This window comes from Echinops telfairi, unplaced genomic scaffold (genome assembly GCF_000313985.2).
Source record: "Echinops telfairi isolate 266 unplaced genomic scaffold, ASM31398v2 ScPeMD7_7465;HRSCAF=8503, whole genome shotgun sequence".
In the NCBI taxonomy this organism is placed as follows: domain Eukaryota; kingdom Metazoa; phylum Chordata; class Mammalia; order Afrosoricida; family Tenrecidae; genus Echinops; species Echinops telfairi.
This window is the reverse complement of record NW_022111365.1, coordinates 9,453,494-9,473,538: the sequence shown is the minus strand read 5'-3', so window position 1 is coordinate 9,473,538 and position 20,045 is coordinate 9,453,494. Positions and strand designations below refer to the sequence as shown.

General features: G+C 45.4%; 1 protein-coding gene across 2 annotated transcripts in view; it reads left to right on the top strand.

Annotated features, from left to right (window-relative positions):
- CUNH10orf71 (chromosome unknown C10orf71 homolog) overlaps positions 1-15,701 on the top strand; it is a 76,503-nt gene extending 60,802 nt beyond the window's left edge. For both annotated transcript variants that reach the window (XM_045283698.1, XM_004716256.2), the window contains exons 3-4: positions 7,812-7,914; positions 9,820-15,701. In XM_045283698.1, coding sequence (XP_045139633.1) covers positions 9,958-14,205 — 4,248 coding nt within the window. In that variant the 5' untranslated portion in view covers positions 7,812-7,914; positions 9,820-9,957 and the 3' untranslated portion in view covers positions 14,206-15,701. The remainder of the gene's footprint in view (positions 1-7,811; positions 7,915-9,819) is intronic.
- Positions 15,702-20,045: the final 4,344 nt, after the last annotated feature.

Genomic DNA, 20,045 nt, shown 5'->3' with positions numbered 1-20,045 from the left:
TTTTTTTTCAAGAGAAGTGTCTTTGACTTACACTGCGAAGTGACTCTGGGGCAAACAAACCATTGAGCTCTGTCCTAAGTAATGAGGAGATGAGCAGCGTCATAAGGCAGAGACACCAGGAAACGGAGCAAACACAAGGTCTGGGTCCAAGGACAGGGAAATTCTGTGGTGGAGACTCTACTCACTCCCTTTTCCTTTGCTTCTTCCTCTCTGTCTTTTGTGGCAGAAAATTGCAAAAAGTCACCCCAGTTTTCTGAGTGACCCCATAGCAACAAGGGTCTGACCCTGATGAGTGCCCAGATATTACATGGGGGTGATAGTGCTGACATTTCTTAGATAGATACAAGATTACAATCATTTCACAGACACTCATTCATGCTCCTCACAATAACCCCACAAGACAGATGTTATGAGTCTAAACTTTATAGATGAGCAAATCCAAGCACAAAAGACTTCTGTCCAGGGCTACGTGCATCAAGTACTGCCAGGATTTAAGCCCAAAGAATCTGGCTCCAGCTTATTTGCTTTGCAGTGTATTATACTGCCCAAGGACACTGGAGATAATTCAAGCCACATTTAGTGAGTATCTACTAAAAGTAACTGAAAGGTTGGAGGCTCAGATTTTTAAAAGAAAAGAATCAAAAATGGTTTTTATACCAAAAAAGCAGACGTTTATGGCTATAGGGAGATCAGCAGCATCAGGTAAGAGAGAAATAAGTAAAAGACACACCTACACAATTACACACATATAGAGACACACACAAGCACACATAAAAAGAAGGGGGCAGGAGAGACAGTAACATACATAAATAGTAACATAGATAAATAAACAGGTAAACAGATAATAGCCTTAATAGTACGTACTCACAAAATCTAGATAGATAGTTGCACATATTGAAAAAAATAAGACAAGAGGAGCCAGGAACTTAACAACATTATTAATTTTTTAAAAGATATCTAGAATACAATTAGGAGTCATAGTGGCACAACTTTTTACCAACCATGGTGCCTTTTTCTAGCTATTGATCTTTTCTGATGGCATGTCCAAAGTAACTGGGGGGACATCTCACCATCCTCACTTCAGTGGGATGTTTAACAAAATTAAAGAAAACTGCCCTTCTCTACCATTACCCTACGTCCGTCCACTGAGAAAGGCAAACTCCATTGAATTAGTGCAATTGAATCCACTCCAAGATCTTGAGCTCAAAACCACATAGAGGCAAGTGGTCAGACCCAAACAGCCAACCAAACCCCAAGAATGGCCTAGAGAGAAGACAGCAGAGGGCACAGAAGATGAAATAAAGACCTGTACACCAGCAATACCAGGCCCTCACTTAGATAGCAGATGCTTATGTCTACTGGTGAATCCAACAGTTCTACTCACATGTCGGCACAGCAACCTGAACATAGAAAGTTCTTAGGATGTGTAGAAAAAGGAAAACATTCTTTTTGTCCTCCTCAGTCCTTGGATTCTCCCATAACCTCCATCTCAGCCCATGGCAGTGTGTGCAGTATATCTCCCTGCACTGTCAAGAGACCATCTGGCATACCAAATAGATCAGGAGTTCAGGACTTCATTGTGGTGATGGCACTGGATGGTAGGGGGACATGAGCACTAGCTCAGAGTAGGGCCAAACACCAGAAAAATTCTGTATTATTGCTGTATGGAATACACAATGCCCTGCTCCTCTTTGAGCTTTATTTCTCTACCTAGATGGTGGTACTAAAAGCCCAGTCAACCCATCAGAGCTCATGAAACTCAGACAAGCTCATGGATGTCAAGCTGTGTCATGATCTGCTGTGTAAGACACGAGTCATTACTGGCATTGCGCTCAGTCCAGTATCACTAGATTGGCTTCCTCTGACATCACAATGAACTCGTACTAATAGTTGGGAGAGGCCTATCAACTAACTTTGTGAGTACTGAAAGTTGTTGAGACCCTCACTCAACCAGGTAAAATACTGCATGACCAATTAATGAAACTTGACTTTCAGAAAAACATCAAATAATTTTAACATTATGTTCCAAAATTTCATAGTAAAAAAAAAAAAGCATGTATCCAAAATATATATCTCAGTGGGCATCTGGTATTTTTATTTTTAGGCTATGGCACCCAGCCATCCCATATCTTGCAGGGAACTATCCTAGAACCACACAGACCTGAGACCAAATCCAAGCTCACCATGGGAGACATGGAACATTCACTTTGTGTCTCCCAGCCTCTGTTTTATCATCTAAGAAATGGAATTGATCATTCACAGTATGCGGGCGATTATAGTCCCTGAGCTGGAGCTAGTCAGTGTTCTAGTCTGTGGGCCCATCATACTCCCGCAGAGAAAATCAAATCTGTGTGAGTCTCGAGAGGTCTGCTTGCTTACTTTGGACACATCATCAGGAAAGACCAGCCGCTGGAAAAGGACACCATGCTTTGTAAAGAGGAGCATCAGCAAAACCAAGGGAGACCCTCAATGAGATGGATTGGCACAATAACCACAAACATGGATCAGTGATCCATGAAGGTATCACAGGACCAGGCAACATTTTTGTCTGTTACATACATGAACACAGAGACAACTCAACAGTAACCAACAACATGTCAAGTCACAGTCCCTGGGTGGTACAAAAAAACAAATATGATAAACTAGTAAATGGAAGGTTAGAGTTTGAGCCCACCAGAGATACTTTGGATGAAACTTCTGATCTACTTCCCAAAAAAAATCACAGTCATTGAAAACCACAGACCTACTGTGACACACATAGGGTTGTCATGAGTCAGATTCAACTGGTGTATGGCTCAGATGAGTAACTCTAATTGGAGCATCAGAACACGTTCTTTCTCTGATCACTCAAGGACACTGGAGGCACTGCCACTGCGCTGTAATCTTCTCTCAGAGTCCATAATGGACAAGACTTCAGGAAGCACATGTAGCCACAGATCTGCTATCTGTCTTCACCCAACACACATAGCAAATGTCTGTCACCACACCCTTGCTCCCAGGCAATGGAATCACCCCAGCGTCTGAAAACATTGACAAGAGGCCACCATCAGTCAAGGCAAGCTAGGTGGGGCAACTTCCTCTACAGAGTCTAAAGCCCACTTAGGGAGGTGGAATGACAGCAGGTGAAGTAGAATCAAGCAGTACAAGAAACATAAATCAGAGAGAGAAAGACAGAGAGAGCGAGAGAGAAACTCTGAAGAAATGAGAGGACAGAGGAGGTGTGGCCAGCTGTTACTGACCAGATCACACCAAGAGACACCGAGGCAGAGAAATTACCACTCAAGGAGCCACAGCAGACACACTTGTGCATTGAAATACTTCCTCTATACAATGGGACTGGAAGACAAGGACTGGACGGAGAAAGGTCAAGCTCAGAAGGGAGGCAGTGGCACCAGAGGACCTTGAGGGGCGTATATGGGATGAGGAGAGAAGGAAAATCTGCATCTGCAAAAAGATCGCACATTCTGGTCCATGACAGTTCATCTGCATTGTGCAGTAGGACTTGGAAAGAGCATCACTTGAGAACGTTTCATAAGAATCAGAGTTTCATAAGGACTAGACAAGGAGAAAGGCCCAAATACTTTGACCTTGACTACTAACTGAAAGGTTGATGGTTTGAATCCACGAAGAAAGGCCTGGAAGAAAGCCTGGAAATATGTTTCTGAAAAGATCAAAGCCAACAAACTCTTATGGCCTACTCTGTAATGCATGGGGTTACCATGAGTCGGACATGGGTAATAGGTTTGTTTTTGTTTCTGTGCAAAGTATCATTAGTGGTGGATGGTGAAGAATAAAAGTGTTTTGACGTTAACCAAAAAACTATTGGCTTACATCCACCCAGAGGTGCCTCATAAGAAAGGCTTAGTTGCCTGCTCCTGAGAAATCAGCCTTGACAATCCTGTGGAGCACTCTTACACACACTGGGTCATTTTGATTCGGAATCAACTCAGCAGCAATGAGTTCGGTTTGAGTTGGTTTGCTCAACCCTGTTGCAAGCTTGACTGGCATCCAGCGTCAGTGGATGCTGCTGGAAACCAACAAGTGCTGGTGAGTTCTCAAGGGTTGCCTTGACAACACAGGGCAGATGCTGACTTTTCATCTGCTGACCCCACCATTAGGTTTATCAAACTCTTTAATGACCTACCATGTGGCTATAAACAGGACTCCAGTTGAGTCTTGGTGGCATAGTGAGTAATGCATTGGGCTGAAAATTGTGAGATCAGCAGTTCAAAACCACCAGCTGCTATGCTGGAGAAAGATGGAGCATAAAGCTTTACAGTCTCAGAAACCCACAGACACAGTTCTAGTCTGTCCTGTAGGGTCCCTCTGAGAGGGAATCACTTCCTCGGCAGTGAGTTTAGAGAATGAATCACAGGAGTCAAAACATGGAGCTTGGAGTTGGTTTAGAAAGGCAATCTAGAGAGACAAAGTAAAAAGAAAGCAACTAGAAAGACATCCAGAAACAGTCAGGAATTCCCTGCTTATTTCTCCCTGATATAAATGTTCACTGGGGTTGACCTTGAAACTCAATTCTACTATAACTACCATGAGCTTGGGTCTAGGTACTTTAATATATATGAGTATGGTGTGAAAGGAACCCTGGAATGGTAGTGGTTATGCAATGGGCTGCAATTTGCAAGGTCAGCAGTTCAAGACTACCAGCAATGCCACAGAAGGAAAATGAGGCTTTCTACTTCTGTAAAGAGTTATAGTCTCAGAAACCAATAGGGAGCGGTTCTACCTTATCCTATAGGGTAAGATGAGTCAGAACTGACTCAATGGCAGTGAGTTTGGATTGTGGAATGATGTGAAGGTATGCCTTTCATCCATAATTCCATGTTGGGAGGTCCTATAAATAGTCTCTTAAAACCATCTAGACCACCATGTTCTACTTCTTGCCACAGTTATAAAAAGCAGTTGCCTTTCACTTATGGCAACCGTATATGTGTCAGAGTAGAACTTTCCTCCATAGTGCTTTAAATGGCTTATTTGTCACAGATAGATTGCTGGGCCTTTCTTCTGAGATCCCTCTGTATGTTAACCACTTGCACTGCCCAATGACTCCTATCACATTTATAGAAATGTAATATATAGAAATATATATCTACAGACATACATATTTCTATTCCACAGATTCACATATATTTATATTTCACATATATAGAAACATAGGTTCTAAGACTTGAGTTAAAAAACAAATCAAATTACCTTAGATTGAAATTCACTAATTTGAAATTTGTGGTAATTTTGACATTGAACATAATTCTGTAATTGACTGAAGTTGATTTTCCAATAAAAGCAGTCCTGCTAAGCCAATCAATAATGTGAATAATATTATGACCAAGTGTATTAGTCTGGGTACTTTGGAGAAACAAATCCACGGCGACTCACGTATAAGAGAGAGTTTTATGTAAAGAAAAGGTGCATCACGAAAACATCCCAACCCAATGCTGCCCAAGCCCACAAGTCTAACATTAACCCATTAACCCAACACCAGTCCACAAAGTCCTCCACCTCACAAAACAGAGGCAATGATGCCGACTGCAGGAGGAAAGCTGAGTCCATGAACGTGTAAGCATCTCAGCACTGGCAAGGGTCTCCACACGGCTGCTCCAGCACCCAGGGCTGCATCGGGATAGATCCATGCGGCTTCTCCTTGGGGATGTCTTGTAGGAAATCCATCTTGCAAGCTGAAGGAGGGAACTGCTAAGGCAGCTGCACCCGATGCAACCATCACAAAACAAGAGACCCGAGAACTAGAAAGGCGAGGCTTCACCACCCATTTATCCCTCCGCCTTTCAACCAGCACCACATGTGATTATCGGCCAGGCTGGCACAATTAACTAACTCACCAAGGTACAAAGATTTGTTCAGCTATGTAACAAATATTTCTTGTGCCTCTGTATATGATAAGGATTAACTGGAGAACAAGACAAACATAGGCTCTATCACAGTACAGCACATCCAGCAGGAGAGAAAAACCTTCAAACAAAAGAGGTAGATATCGCATATTGTAGAGAGCACAGTCTGAGGATGCTGCCTGGTCAAAGGGACGTATGAAATGGAGTTAATAGGTATAAGTTAAGTAGAAAGGGAAAAAGGTGAAGGTACAAAGGCATTGAGGCTGGCTGGAAAGCCAAGAGTGAGAGAGAAAATAATTCAAAATAAGGACAGAGAGAAGCTCCTTGTTAAGGAGATTTGTTTCCGTTGCTGGGGGTTAGATATCTGGGAAGCGCTCTGGGCTAAACATGCTATCAGTGTGTGATGGAAACCATGGGGATGGATAAAATTTCCATGGAGTGAGAAAATATGGTGGGAGAAGAGCTCCTGGAGTGAGAATGCAGGAAATTCCACCTCTGATGGTCCAGGAGAGGGATGAGAGGGAGCCAGGCAAGGAAAGGGAGGACAAAAGAATATAGGTTCCACAGTCCAAGTGAGAGCCTGCCTCCAGGAGACAGTGGCCTGCAGAGATGGAGATCATTGCAACTTCAAGGTTAAGTCAGACGAAGAGCAAAAATTACCCATTGGAAGAGCCATTTGAGGATTAGAGTGGGAGAGGCTACTACTGACAGAGTGAAATCAACCAGAGAAATAGTGAGATTTACAGAGATTATAGAAACTTTTAAGAAAACTGTTTTTGAAAGCAAGAGACATAAATAGGAATTTATCACTTGTCTAAGTATTCATTTTTGTTTCTACAAATTCCGTGGAGCAGATTCCAAGACCTTAATGATGACGTGGCTTGGAGCTATACAGTCTATCTTCATTCATGTTAGTGCCATTGAGTCAGAGCCAATTCAATGGCGGCTAACAATAATAAACATTGATTGGCTCCATGTCACAAGCAACTAAGGCTCCTTTCTTGGTTCAAGAATTTTTTTTTCTAATTGGGGAAAGAAAGAGGCAACCGTCACTTCCTCAAACACATACATTAATATGCTCGGGGATACATATAACACATGATCTGTGAGACAGCACGAGCTATGGAAAGGTAAATCTAGTATATTGTGCTGTGGGGAGACAAGGGGTTCCTCGCTAAGGCAGCCGAGAGTACCCGGTGTAGTCTAACCATATGGTGGTAAACGCAAAACACTTTGATGATTCTCCAAAGAAATATACTCCACAAATTTGAGTTATTATGATCATTAATACTGTTAATAAACTATGTTAGATTAGATTAATATCCCAGAGCTTTGAGCTAGAGAAGGCCTATGGAAGCCCCAATGGTCTACATTTAAAATTTCCATAGTGGATTTATTTTAATTAGTTTACATTTCATTCTAAGCACTCTTAAAATTCTCCTGGGCCGTTTTTCGTTTCTTTTAGCTGTCAAAATATATGCTCAAGTCTCCTGCCAACAATAAATCGAACCCTGTGCTACTTCTTGCTGAGTGGACTCAAGCTTGCCCACTCGAGAACTCTTTAGTGCAAAATCTGAGATATTAATTCACATGGAAAAGCAGTCATTTATCAGATTTTACTAGCAAGAAATAATTCAAAAGTAGGTCAATCATATTTGAAATCCCAAAGGCTTCTCAAGATGTCCTGGATCATGGACACATTCACGAATTTTGAAAAGGAAATAAATTGACACTATTTTAAACCAAAATAGTCATCAAAAATTATCTGTTCAAAATTATGTCGAGTTCAAATTCAAGAGTATGTGGTAGTTGTTTGTAAAATTTAAAGACTTTTTGGCATTTATTCCCTTCTCCTTTTATTTATTCATTAACCAAATGTCCATTGAATATCTTTCATGCATGGAATATGTGCTTTATTCTCCACTGAGATTATTTTCCTCTTATTTCTAGGTGAGAAATGAGGACACCAAATATAAGAATTAGCAGAAGTTCTAAAACTACAGATCCTGAGTCGCGGCAAGGCAAACTACAGCCACTTGTAATCCTCTAACAGGTATGCCCACTATGCTGAAGGGTTCCATTAGGTGGTACGGTGTGTGTGTGTGTGTGTGTGTGTGTGTGTGTGTGTGTGTAAGGAATGAGACCATGAGATTAGAATTAAGAAAAGTATTTAAATAAAATAGTGAGATGGGCTGGCCCATCGATCTTTTTTCCTTGGACAAAAGACATGTGATTATTTTCTGAATGCTCTGAATAACAGTTGACCTCTTTCATGACTGTTTGAAATCATGAAGGAGACCGAGACCACACACACACAGTTCCTGAGGCCAAGAGTTCAAATCAGGGTCTCAGCCTTGTGGATTCCTTCCTTGTCCTGGGCACTCCTTGAGGATTTCTTGACAATCCTCACAAAGTGTGTTAGTCTGGGTACTATTAGAGAAACAAATCCACAGAAACTCATGTATAAGAGAGAGTTTTTTATAAAGGTTAAGTCCACATCAAGAAAACATCCCAACCCAGTGCTGCCCAAGCCCACAAGTCCAACATTAATCCATTAACACATATGTCCAACACCAGTCCACAAAGTCCTCCTCCATCTCACAAAACAGACGCAATGATGCCAACTGCAGGAGGAAAGCCGAGTCAGTGAATGTGTAAACATCTCAGCACTGGCAGGGGTCTCCACACGGCTGCTCCAGCACCCAGGGCTGCATCGGGGTAGGTCCATGTGGCTTCTCCTCAGGGATGTCTTGCAGGAAGTGAGCCTTCCCAGCTAAAGCAGGGAACTGGCTAAGGCATCTCCACCCTGGTCTGACCCATCACAAAGCAAGAGACCCGAGAACTACAAAGACGAGGCTGACTGAGCCATTTATCTCTCCACCCTTCAATTAACCTCACATGTGTTTATTGGCCAGGTTGGCACAATAAACTAACTACCTCATAGTGTGTGTGTGTGTGTGTCCAAGCCGCTCTTTTTATTACTCAGAAATGCATGATCTAGCCAATATAACTAAGGAAATGCTGTTTCCTAAGAGGTTAGGAGACTAACATATATTTGGGGGATCCATAATTTAATCCCTAACACTATGCTAGGCACTGTGCTGGGTATTGGCAGTGCCCTAGTCCTACTATTGAGGGTCCCAGCAGGAGACAGAATCCACAGACAGGATTTGGAAGGAGGCTATAATGAAGAGATGGTAACAGAGGTGGAGGCAGAATTAGGACAACTCAGAAGGACATGGGATCATTCCAGAAAAGTGAACAATTTCAAATGGCAAAGGGGGAAGTATTATTGAGCCAATGAGAGTTGATGTGTCGGGCAAGGGGCATCATCATAGAGGACTGTGGCAGTGTCAATGCCCACATTAGAGCGTAGAGGAGAGTAGGGGAGAAATACCATGGATTTTTCACACATCCCTTCCAATTCCCACAGCGCCTCCCTCTGGAATTCAGAGAGTTAAGGAGACAGGTAGTGCTGGCGGACGATCCCTTCCTGGGGTGGATCTGAGATGAGAAACAATGAAAGAAGAACAGGCACAGGAGTCCTAAGCCCTCGAACATCTTCTAATGAAGGGGCAAGTCACAAAGAGTTCATTTAGTTTGAAACCGTGGTCTGTGCCTTAAAGAGGACAGCTGGGACTCTGAGAAAGAGTGGCAGCGATGAGAACCTCACATGGGATGGTCAGAGACAGCCATCCAGCTTCATAGTGCTCCAACTTCCGGCACAATATCACCTGTGCAGTGACTCACAGGATTGAGTTTGATTGGGGTGGGGAGGGATGATTGCCAGGTCTTTCTTCCTACTCTGTTTTAGTCTAGATGCTTCACTGAAACCTATCCACCATGAGTGTCGCTGCTGGTATTTGAAATACTGGTGGCATAGCTGCCCGCCTCCTAGCAACATGTCGCGAACTGACAGATAGGCCCTGCTCATGTTCTGTGTTTATTTCTTCTACAGAGAGAAAAGAAATTACACTTTGCAGCAGCACCCAGCCTGTGAGGAGATCTATTTGAAAGGGGCTACCTCCACACCTCCAGAAAGAAGCACTTCTCGGTGGTTACAAGTTGCCTGGCAGTCTCCTTGCGTGGGAAGACCATGCAGGGCAACAAGAAGGGCACCGATGGCTTCAGTGACTCCTCGAGCATTGGGAGCTTGCTGGACGATGCGGACCGAGAGGTGAGCAGCCTCACAGACCGTGCCTTCCGCAGCCTGTGCATCTCGGAGGATACGCACTTCAGTGAGTCCCCAGATCTCACCTGCCAAGTGCTTGGGGGCCTCCACCAGGGCACTGTGAGCCACACCCAGAGAAAAAGCGGCATCTGGAACCAGCTACCCTCTCAGGGCGCAGAGCACACTGGCTGGGCAGCCACGTTACAGCAGTTACCCAAATATGTGCAAGGAGAGGAGAAGTACCCCAAAGGAAGCCCCCCACCAACACCAGCCCAGAGGAAGCTGGAGGTACCAGTTTCTGGCCTGAGGAGCAGCAGTAAGCCCCTGTCCAAAGTATCGTCCTTAATTAAATCCTTTGACAGGCCAGAGAGCCAGTATGGTGACATCAGGCCTTCCTCGAGCAAGCCGCCCACTTTGAAAACCACCCCCAAATTTGCTCCTCTTCCAGAAAGTGGTGTCCATTTCTGCTTTGATTCAGCTTTTCTGACTGTCCGGAGGGTGCCCGCTGAAGTCTCCAGCACTCACCAGAGCAGCCATCAGGCTGGCAGGATGCACAGGGAACAGGAGTCCCCAAAGAACTCTCCAGCAGTTTGTCACAGCTCCAGCAACTTCCTTCCAGCCCCCAGTGATGGCCCTGGCTCCTTTGAGTCCAAATTTCTCTCCCCAGCCCAAAAGCCAGCCAAAGTGGAGCCCACCAGAGGCAACGAGTGGGCTCACAAAGGAACTTTCCTTCACAGTGAAAACAGTGCTTTCGAGTCCTGGAATGCCATCCAACCACGCGTGCTAAAGACAAATGAACTGGCCAAGGCCATCCCAGAAAGCAAAGGGCCCAAATATTACCAGACTGTTCCTCTGCTAAGAGAATCCCACCTACCTGAGAGCAAAGTCTCTCCCAGTCAAGTTCAGACTGGCTGCAATCAGGAAGAGAGGGTTCTCACCATATCCAGACCCTGGAGTTCAAGGGACCCTGGAGCCCAAGTATCCACCGTGGAGGAAAAAGCTTCTAACTCCCAATCTGATCTGCAGAGAAAGCCAACCCAACCCCCATGGAGGAAAACAAAAACTCACAAGGGAGGTAAAGAAAGCCTAGACGATGCTTCAGAAGAAAAAAAGCAGCCCGACAAAAGGACCTCTCCTTTGTATGTCAACCAGAATCCCCAAGGGCAATTTCCTGAAGACAAAGCTCCTGAACTGCCAGTGGACCCCAGAGAGCATTATACTCCTCCTTTTAACATCAGTAAGCTTTTGACACCCATCATCCCCACCAAGCATGTCCTGGACTCATTGAACAGCCAGTCAACGGAGATCCCATCACCCCAAGGACAGTCCAATGGGTACCAGGAGAAAGAACCAGATGAGGGACAGTCCTGGGATAGTTACAAATCTAAAGCCCCTAGCCTGCTGTTTAATCTCAAGGATGTTCGCAAGCATGTGAAAAGCACGTACAGTCCCAACCGTCTCTTGAAAGGTGTTGATGTGAAAGATGTTGATGAGAAAGTCAGTGATAAGGTCAATGGCAAGCAAGAGATTGTTACTAATGGAGTAATCTTTCCTAATAGGCTTGTGGACAGTCCTACAGGTCAGTTTTCTAAAGAAAGAACATCAGATGTTCTTACTGCACCATACGTCAGCACCCAAAAGGACCTGAGAGCCAATGCCAATGCGTCATCTGCAGACAACTACCCAACTCCTAGCTCACCTCCAACTACTGTCAAAGCCTCATTTTGTGTCAATGGGGAGGCTACAGAGACACACGGCTGTGAGAACAATGCCAACGGAGAGGCGAATCTGAACCTCACGAGGCAAGGTAGGGGTCCCGACTCCAGCCAGCACAGCCTCAGAAAGCATCTCTTTCTGAAGTTCTCCAGCCAAGAGCCTGAGACTGCAAAACGTGCTGAGATGCTGCAGGCCCACCAAGTGCAAAACGGGTTCTCGAGATCAGACTCACAACCCAAAGAGCCTGATCAAGAGGCCAACCTGCAGAGCCCAACCTCTCAACAGAGGCCCTCCCCAGGACCCCTTTCTCCTGAGGAGGAAGATGTATTTTATAGTGACAGCCAGTCTGATTTTATGCCAAGTCTCCAAAGCAAGGCTAAATTCAGCACCAGTTCTTCGGATCAATCCTTTGCCTCCTTCGAGGACCAGCAGAAGATATGGTGTATCAACAGCCCCCAGACAGACAAGAAGAACCATGTGGGTGCAGGTGAAAGTCAGAGGAATGAGGAGAGTGTCAGAGAGAGAGACAGGCAACTGTGCTCTGACTTAAATAATGGGAATATGTGCACGGATGACATCAGCCAAGGAGCAGGGTTGCAAAGTGGGGATGGAAGTGTTTCTGGAGGGACGCCAAGGAAGGCATCAATAGAAGAAGCGAGCTTACGAGACTCTTGGGTTGGGAAAAGTCAGGCCCCTCCACAGGCTGCAGACTTTACAGTGGCACCATGTTCCACTTCGAACAAGCACATACTATTTGCACTTAAAGACAACACCCTCAGGGCCACCCCCATAATCAAGCCCATCATGCTGCCCCTCCTGAGGACCTTGTCCTTAGAGGATTCATCCAGTAGTGGCCACAAAGAAAGGGAATCACCAAGGCTAACTGAGGAGAGCCAGGAAATTCCCAGCACCCCAGCACTTACCCACCCAGTGCCTGCTAATACACAGGACATGCACTGGAGGCCGACAGTCCACCAGGACCCAGAAGACCACCAACCAACACCAGGCATGGCCAAGTCAGAGACCTCCCATCCATCTGAAAAAGGGGATCTCCCACATCCTCCGTTGCTCCCTAAAGTGGTGGTGGGGGGAAGCAGAAGAAGCTCCACAGACCAGGTGAGACCGAATGCTCTCAAATTCATGTCCAAGATTGATTTTGCCGAAGATGACACAGAAGGAAAGTCACCTCCAGACCTGCAGGGAATGTGTTGGGAAGTGCAGATGCAAGATTTCAAGAATAATGTATTATCGACACCTAGAGCTGGGGCCCTAGGGAAAAGTCTGGTGTCCAGTGAGATGGTGGCTTCACCCAACCCCAGCTCTCTGGAGGGGACGAGTGTGTGCTCTCTCACTGCCAGCAGTATACGGGATGATGCCTCCCAGACTCCCAGTGAGTTGGGCTTGCCACCTCAAGAGCGGCCTCCCCAAGGCAGCCGTCGGGCCAGTCCCAGTCCTATTCCTGTCACCCAGAAGGAAGACCAGCCGCACACCCTGTTGTTGGAGGACACCTGTGACTCCCAACTTGATACGACACGAGATCTCAGGCCTTTCTCTCTCAGAGACTCCCTTGTAGACACAGTTTCTAATTCGGCAGACCTTCCAGAGAGATCCGAGCCACCTGGGCAGCTGGAGAGGTCACTAGGCAAGCCACCTGCAGTCCCACCCAAAACTGAGAAGGCCCTGCGGCGGGCAAAGAAACTGGCCAACAAGAGGCGAAAGATAGACCAGGGGCAGGGAAGGCCTGGTGAGTTCTGGGAAGAAAGACCTCGGGTGGAGAACTCAAAGAGGGCTGAGTGGAGGCCGCCATCCCCTGAAGAGACAGCCAGACAAACTAGTTTCCCTTCAGTCCGGTCCCTGCCCTCTCCCATGCATCGCCACTCTGCGTCCAGCTTCTCAGAACACAACAGGAGGAGGACCAGGGAGCTTCAGTTGGCCAAGCCCTTGCTTCCATACCCTGCCACACATAAGGTCCTCCAAGACCCCCAGTCTGGGGAGTACTTTGTCTTTGACTTGCCACTCCAGGTGAAAATCAAGACCTTTTATGACCCTGAGACAGACCAGTATTTCAAGGTCCCCATCCCATCCTCAACAGGGGACTGCCCAGAGGCACCTCTGGCAGATGGACTGACTGATCCTCATCTGCTGTTTCCTGGCCTCCAGCCCCTGCCTGTGACTCCCTTAGCACCCCTGCGGTGTTCCTCCCAGCTCTCCACTCCCACCTTCCTGGAGGAAAGTCCTTCCAGAACCACCAAGGTGGCCACTGTGGGCCATCAGGGCCCCCATAAGGCTGGACGACAGTGTGTCCCTCAGGTTTCCAGGGATTCCACCCAGAACATGCCTGGTCAATGCCCTGAGCAGCCTCTCCAGAACTCAGAAGAGGAGGGCAGAGATGCTCCAAACCTGGAGCTCATCACCATCAATGACTTAGAAGATTTTGCCACGGAAGGCATTTCTTGAAAATCAAGGCAGACTAATCTTCCCCCCAAATAAGTCCAGTAAAGCTTATTCCCCACCCACCACCCACCAGCTATCTCTCTCTCTCTCTCTATCTCTCTCTCTCTCTCTGACACCCACATGCATACACCCTCACACAAGCAGAACTATGTACACACACACACACACACATAGATAAGCCCACATACTTAGCCATTTGAAATCCTCAAAGTCCAAAAGAACATGGGAAACTCTGAGGAAGTCCCATATGAAGGGTTCTCCTTAGAGAGCAGGTTTTCTGTGGGGGTATTGTCGCCATGAACTCTTCCTCGGTGCTCCTTCTCAAGCCCCTCCCCCTCTCCATCGTCCTGCCCTTTTCTTGCCTGTCTGCTGACCACTGCGTCTTGAAGGAGAGTCTGACATACGTTTACTCTGGTCCAGTGCTTCCCAGATCAGGGCTCGCAGTGTGTACAGCTTCTGAGTTGCTCAGAAATGGCTTCTTGTAGAAAGACCCCTGCAGACAAACATGCTACTGTGAGACAGAGTTCATACCAGGGACACCCCGCACAGAACCACTGCAGAAACAGCATGACTCCATCTAACCCAGAACCACCACTATCCAGTGTTCGCTGACTCTCAGGCAAAATTGGCGTAAGATGAACTTAACCAACGGTAATGGAACACCTTACTGAAATGTGTATTTGAACAGGATGGGTTTTCTTTACAAGATGAACTTTCGTCTGAAGGCTGTTTCCTGATAAAGAAAAGACTACCTTAAGAAAATGAAACCATTTGTCTGCATGACTCTATTCCCAATCCTGTCTTTCTGCTATCGGCCCAGCAGGCCTGTCCAGCTGGTGGTTTAAGGTTCACACAGACCCCAAGCCTATGTCCCTGCTGGCTGCTGTCTTCATATTTGAGTCTTCCATTGAATGTGAGGCCAAATATGGCTCCCTCCCAGCCCAGGATATCCTTGTTCCTTCACCCTGCTGATGCCTGCCTTCCCTGCTAGGGTCAGGCACAGGAAGGTGGCGACACCCAGACCGGCCTCCTGACCACCCAAGGGGAAGAGGTTTGTCTGGAAATTCCCTATTCACAGAAGAGAACTATCCCTAAATGGTAACATGTACCAGTGCCCTAGTCTCAAAACACAAACAAACAAGAAAAGCCTGCCATTTTCCCAGAGCCCCTGGTGCTTGGAATTTGGAGGAAAGTATCTGAAAAGTCAAAGTAGCAGAATGCCTTTGAGAACAGTCTGTGTCTGTACGCATGTGTCCTCCGTGGGAAACTGGACTGGAAGAATAGAAGTAAGGTCATTGTTCTGTCTCCTAAGTAAGCACCTTTCCCCAGCAGCTAAGGGGAAAGTGCTGTCCCAGGTTACTAAGCAAACTACCTGGCCCTTGCTCTATTTGCAAGTTAACCGTGGCTCCAACTGAAATGTTGAATGTTTACATCCAACCAGAGACTCCTCCAGAGAAAGACCTAGCAAGCTACTTCTTAAATAAATAAATAATACCGTCTATGGAACATGGTCCTACTTGGACTTCCACGGGGTTACCGTGAGGCAGAATGGGCTCCCTGGCAAGCCCACGGCTGATTTGCAGAGATGCTGCTAGGACTGGGATGACATGGGGAGTGCAAGCTGCAAACCCCAGTCTCAAACTCACTCAGAGCTCATTCACACATTTGGAGCAGAACACGTATTCAGGATTTTAGATATATTCCTTGCTCTTAACTAATACCGTCGCTCCATTTAACATCATTGTGAAAATACAATATACATAACCAACCTCAATACTGGTGGATGTGGCTACCTATAAAGATTCAGTCAAAATCTTTATGGGTAGCCTATATGGCTAGTAGATAGCTATGGCTAGTAGATAGTTGAAGCAGCCCCAGAAAAATAATTTTCTAACAGAACAATGAGAAAGTTTCCTCATTTAAATAATGGTAGTGCAACTATTCCCACCATGGGAAAATACACTGTCCGTGAGCTTATGTTTGAGAACCAGTCATCTTTTGTCTTAATTCTGGAGTTGGAAACATCGGCAGATCTAATAACATAACAATAGATACTTGGAAACAGGGATTTAACATCCGCTACCATCAGAAAGCAGGAACTCTCTAGACACCTGGACCCTCAGCAAGTTCGCTTGAGGACCTAGATCACACAATGGCAAAGTAGTCTGTGTCTCCAAGAAACAGATTGTGTCTGCAGAGGGCAAAAATTACTAACCAGTGGCGATCAACTCATTTGCCCAATGCTGTTCCCCTCCTGTTTGTCACTCCTCCCTCTTTGCCACCCTTCTTGTTTCCCTCCATCCTTCTCCTTCCCTATCTTCCCTTCCTCCCTCCAACAGACATTGGCCATTCCTAATCTATGTCAGATACTGGACGTGGTGGGGGCGACCTGAAAATATAGTGATAATAAGGTCTGCTCTTACCACCAATGAGCTAAAACTAACAGAGAAGGACAATTACGTTTCTCTGTGCTAAGCCACTTAACAGGGTTTTCTGAGAGGCTCCCCACACCACCTGGGAGGAGAGGAGCGTGTCCAGTGAGATGACAGGAGAGGAGCACAGCAACAAACAAAACACAGTGCATTGTGCTTCTCTAGTGCACTTTATTCGTGCTTTCATTCTACCAAGCAAATGTGACATTAATCAAATGCAACTAGATTCATATTCCACATAATAACGTGTTTACCTAGCTAGTTGTTTATTAGCATTTCTCGTCACTATACAAACTGAGCTGGTGTTACCTCTGAGAACAGACCCTTGTTGCTATGTCTTTCAGCTTCTGAATGTGATTTCACTCATTGCACTTATTGCTGCTGCCACTGTTTCAGCCCATGTCATTGAGCATCTCCCTCCTCTTTTATGTCTTTTTCAAGTGACTGCTCTTATAACGAGTCCAAAGTGCACGAGATGAAGTCTCACCATCTTCATTTCTTTTGGTTTTTCAACAGTTTGTTAGCATATACTGTACATATGATACAATTCAGTAGTTCAATCACATCAAGAAGAGTTGTACAATCACCCGCACAATCAGTTTTAGAATATTTTCATTTTTGTGTTCATGATTAGCTCCCCATTTCTTGCCATATCCCCAAGAAACCATTAATTCTGGTACTGTCTCTATAGATCTACCTATCTATAGATAGAGATATATGTATATCTATGTATAGATTTCATATACAGAAAAACTTTTTTAAAAAACTAACAAGAATAACAAATGAAAACCTCAATAGAAAAGAAATAAGAAAATACTTAAAATTAGAACAAATTTAAATGGGTCATAAGGGAGATCAAATGATATAGTGCTAAATTTTAGCCTAAATATATCTACAACAATCCCTTTCCAAGGCTAAGGGATTGGAAGGCTAATCACATCCCTGGTCCAGGGACAGAGGATTCACCAGGTGCTTAATTCACAGTTATTTCCCATTCACTTTTAAAAGAAAAACTGAAATAGCTTTAAAATGGGTCAAAAGGGCTATCAAATGATAAGCCATCCTCATTTCTAAATAATATTCTGTCTACACTTCTTCCAAGACAGATTTTTCATTCTTCTGGCAGGCCTCAGTACTTGACTACTGCTTCCATGAGCGTTGATTGTGGATTCAAGCAAATGAAATCCTTGACAACATAAATCTTTCTCCGTTTATCATTAGGTTGTTTCTTGGTCCCGTTGCCCAGAGTCTCCGGTATTTCTACTGCAGTGTTTAGTAGGATGAAACTCATTGCCATCAAGCAAAGTCCAGCTCATGGCAACCCTGTAGCACAGGGTAGAACTGACTCTGTGGGTTTCTGAGAGTGTAACTGCACCGGAGTAGGAAGCATGAGCTTTCTGCTCATTTAATGAGATAGTGGTGAAAAATATGAAAACACATTGCTTGGGGGAAAATGTAGATAAGGACATGCCCACATCTTCAATTTAGTGTATAGTAGCTGCCCACTGTGAGTCATGGCCCCCAAGTAACATACTCGGGTAGCAACTCAAGGAAATGGCAAGGTTTCTCGGGCTGTTAAGCTGAAAGTGACCAAGTGCCCACCCCTTTTCGCCTTCCAAAGCTAGGAGAGCAATATGGCCATTAACCTTAATCTACCCAAATGAAACTGGGACACTGGGAAGTGAATGCCTTCCCAAATCACAGAGCCAGTAGGTCGGCGGTTCTCAACCTGTGGGTCATGACTCCTTTAGGGATCAAATGACCCTTTCACAGGGGTCACCTAAGACCATCAGAAAACACAAAAATACTTCACAATATGTAATTACATATTGTTTTGTGATTAATCACTATGATTTAATTATGCTTAATTATGTTCAATTTGTAATAATGAAAATACATCCTGCATATCAGATATTTACGTTGTGATTCATAATAGTAGCAAAATTACAGTTATGAAGTAGCCACAAAAAGAATTTTATGGTTGGGGGTCACCACCACATGAGGAACTGTATGAAAGGGTCGCAGCATCAGGAAGGTTGAGAACCACTGCCCTAGCTGAAAAGCCAGATCTGGAACTTGGTCCTCACAGGCCTCCCAGAACCCCCCTAATCCCCAGCATCACTACTCTGAGCAGCAGCCTCCATGCTACCTGGATGTTTGTGAGAAATCTGGATTCCCAGTCCACGTTTCCACTAGATGCCTAGGTGGTTCATCTACACAGGAAGCTCTGAAAAATACTCTTTAGTTTACATTTCGGAAGACGTAAGGCTGCACTGGATATCTCCATCAATCTGTGTCACGATCAGGTCCAGGAGGAGCTGCAAGGAGCTGATTTACACTCAGTGTGGGAATGGCATCTCAAATGCTTAGAGCTCCGTGAGATGAATGGCTTTGGGAACTAGAAATCGCCCTGGCCCTGGGGATGCTTAAACAAACTGAAAGAGTGATAGATTCGGATGTCAGAGGGACCTAGGTGGAGCTTGTGTCAGGTAAAACCCTGGGATTCCAGAAACATTCGAGTTTAAGTATTTGATATGTTATGACTTCAGTCTAATGAGTGATAGGCCACATAAGAGTCATATTTACATATTTGCATATGACTCAGATAACCCAGTATAAGTGTCTTGTGTGAACCTCCCACATAGTTCAGATATTTAGTCTGGATGAGCAGAGAGGTGTCTCAGGCCAGGCACCAGCATGAAAACAATGAGTTAGCAAACCGAATCCTGCACATGCCACTCACCACCTCTTCAGAGGGCCAATTGGGGCTGGAAACATCCACCTGCAGGCCTTGATCTGACCCTGATGGTGGTCCTTGCTCATGATCCCACCCCCAGAGAAGCAGCCCTAGCCCTATGCAGGCTTAAGATCTCCTGAAACCTTGTTGGCACACACTTCCTTGCCCCACTGCATATTCATATCATGGATCGCTGTAGATGTAAAGGTTCACAGGAGATTATGGTGCAGCCTAATTTTCAAGGGCTACTTCAGACCAGGGTTCCTGCCTATATGCCAGCCCTGCCCTACTGCTACCCTTGCCCAAATTTCTTTCCAGAAGAGACCATTCCATGGAGTTTGATGACCCTCGGGGCAAGGAGAATTCAGAGCCAGGATCTTCTTTGACATGACCCTGAATGGTGCATGAACTTGTCTTGCAAACTGAAAGAGTCATAGTTTGTGACTCCACCCCCCCACCCCACCCCCACCCCCGAAGCATGTCAGATGAAAAGTCTGATGATTTACTTCTGAAAATCAGTCAGTAAAGCCTGATGGAGCACAACTGTACTCTGACACACATGATGTTGCCATACAGTAGACACAGCAGAGTTGACTCCAGCTTCTCTGAGGAAAGTTAGGGGCCCAGGGCCACCACCCACTCCCAAAGTCTAAAATGTGGTGGTGGACCAGCTA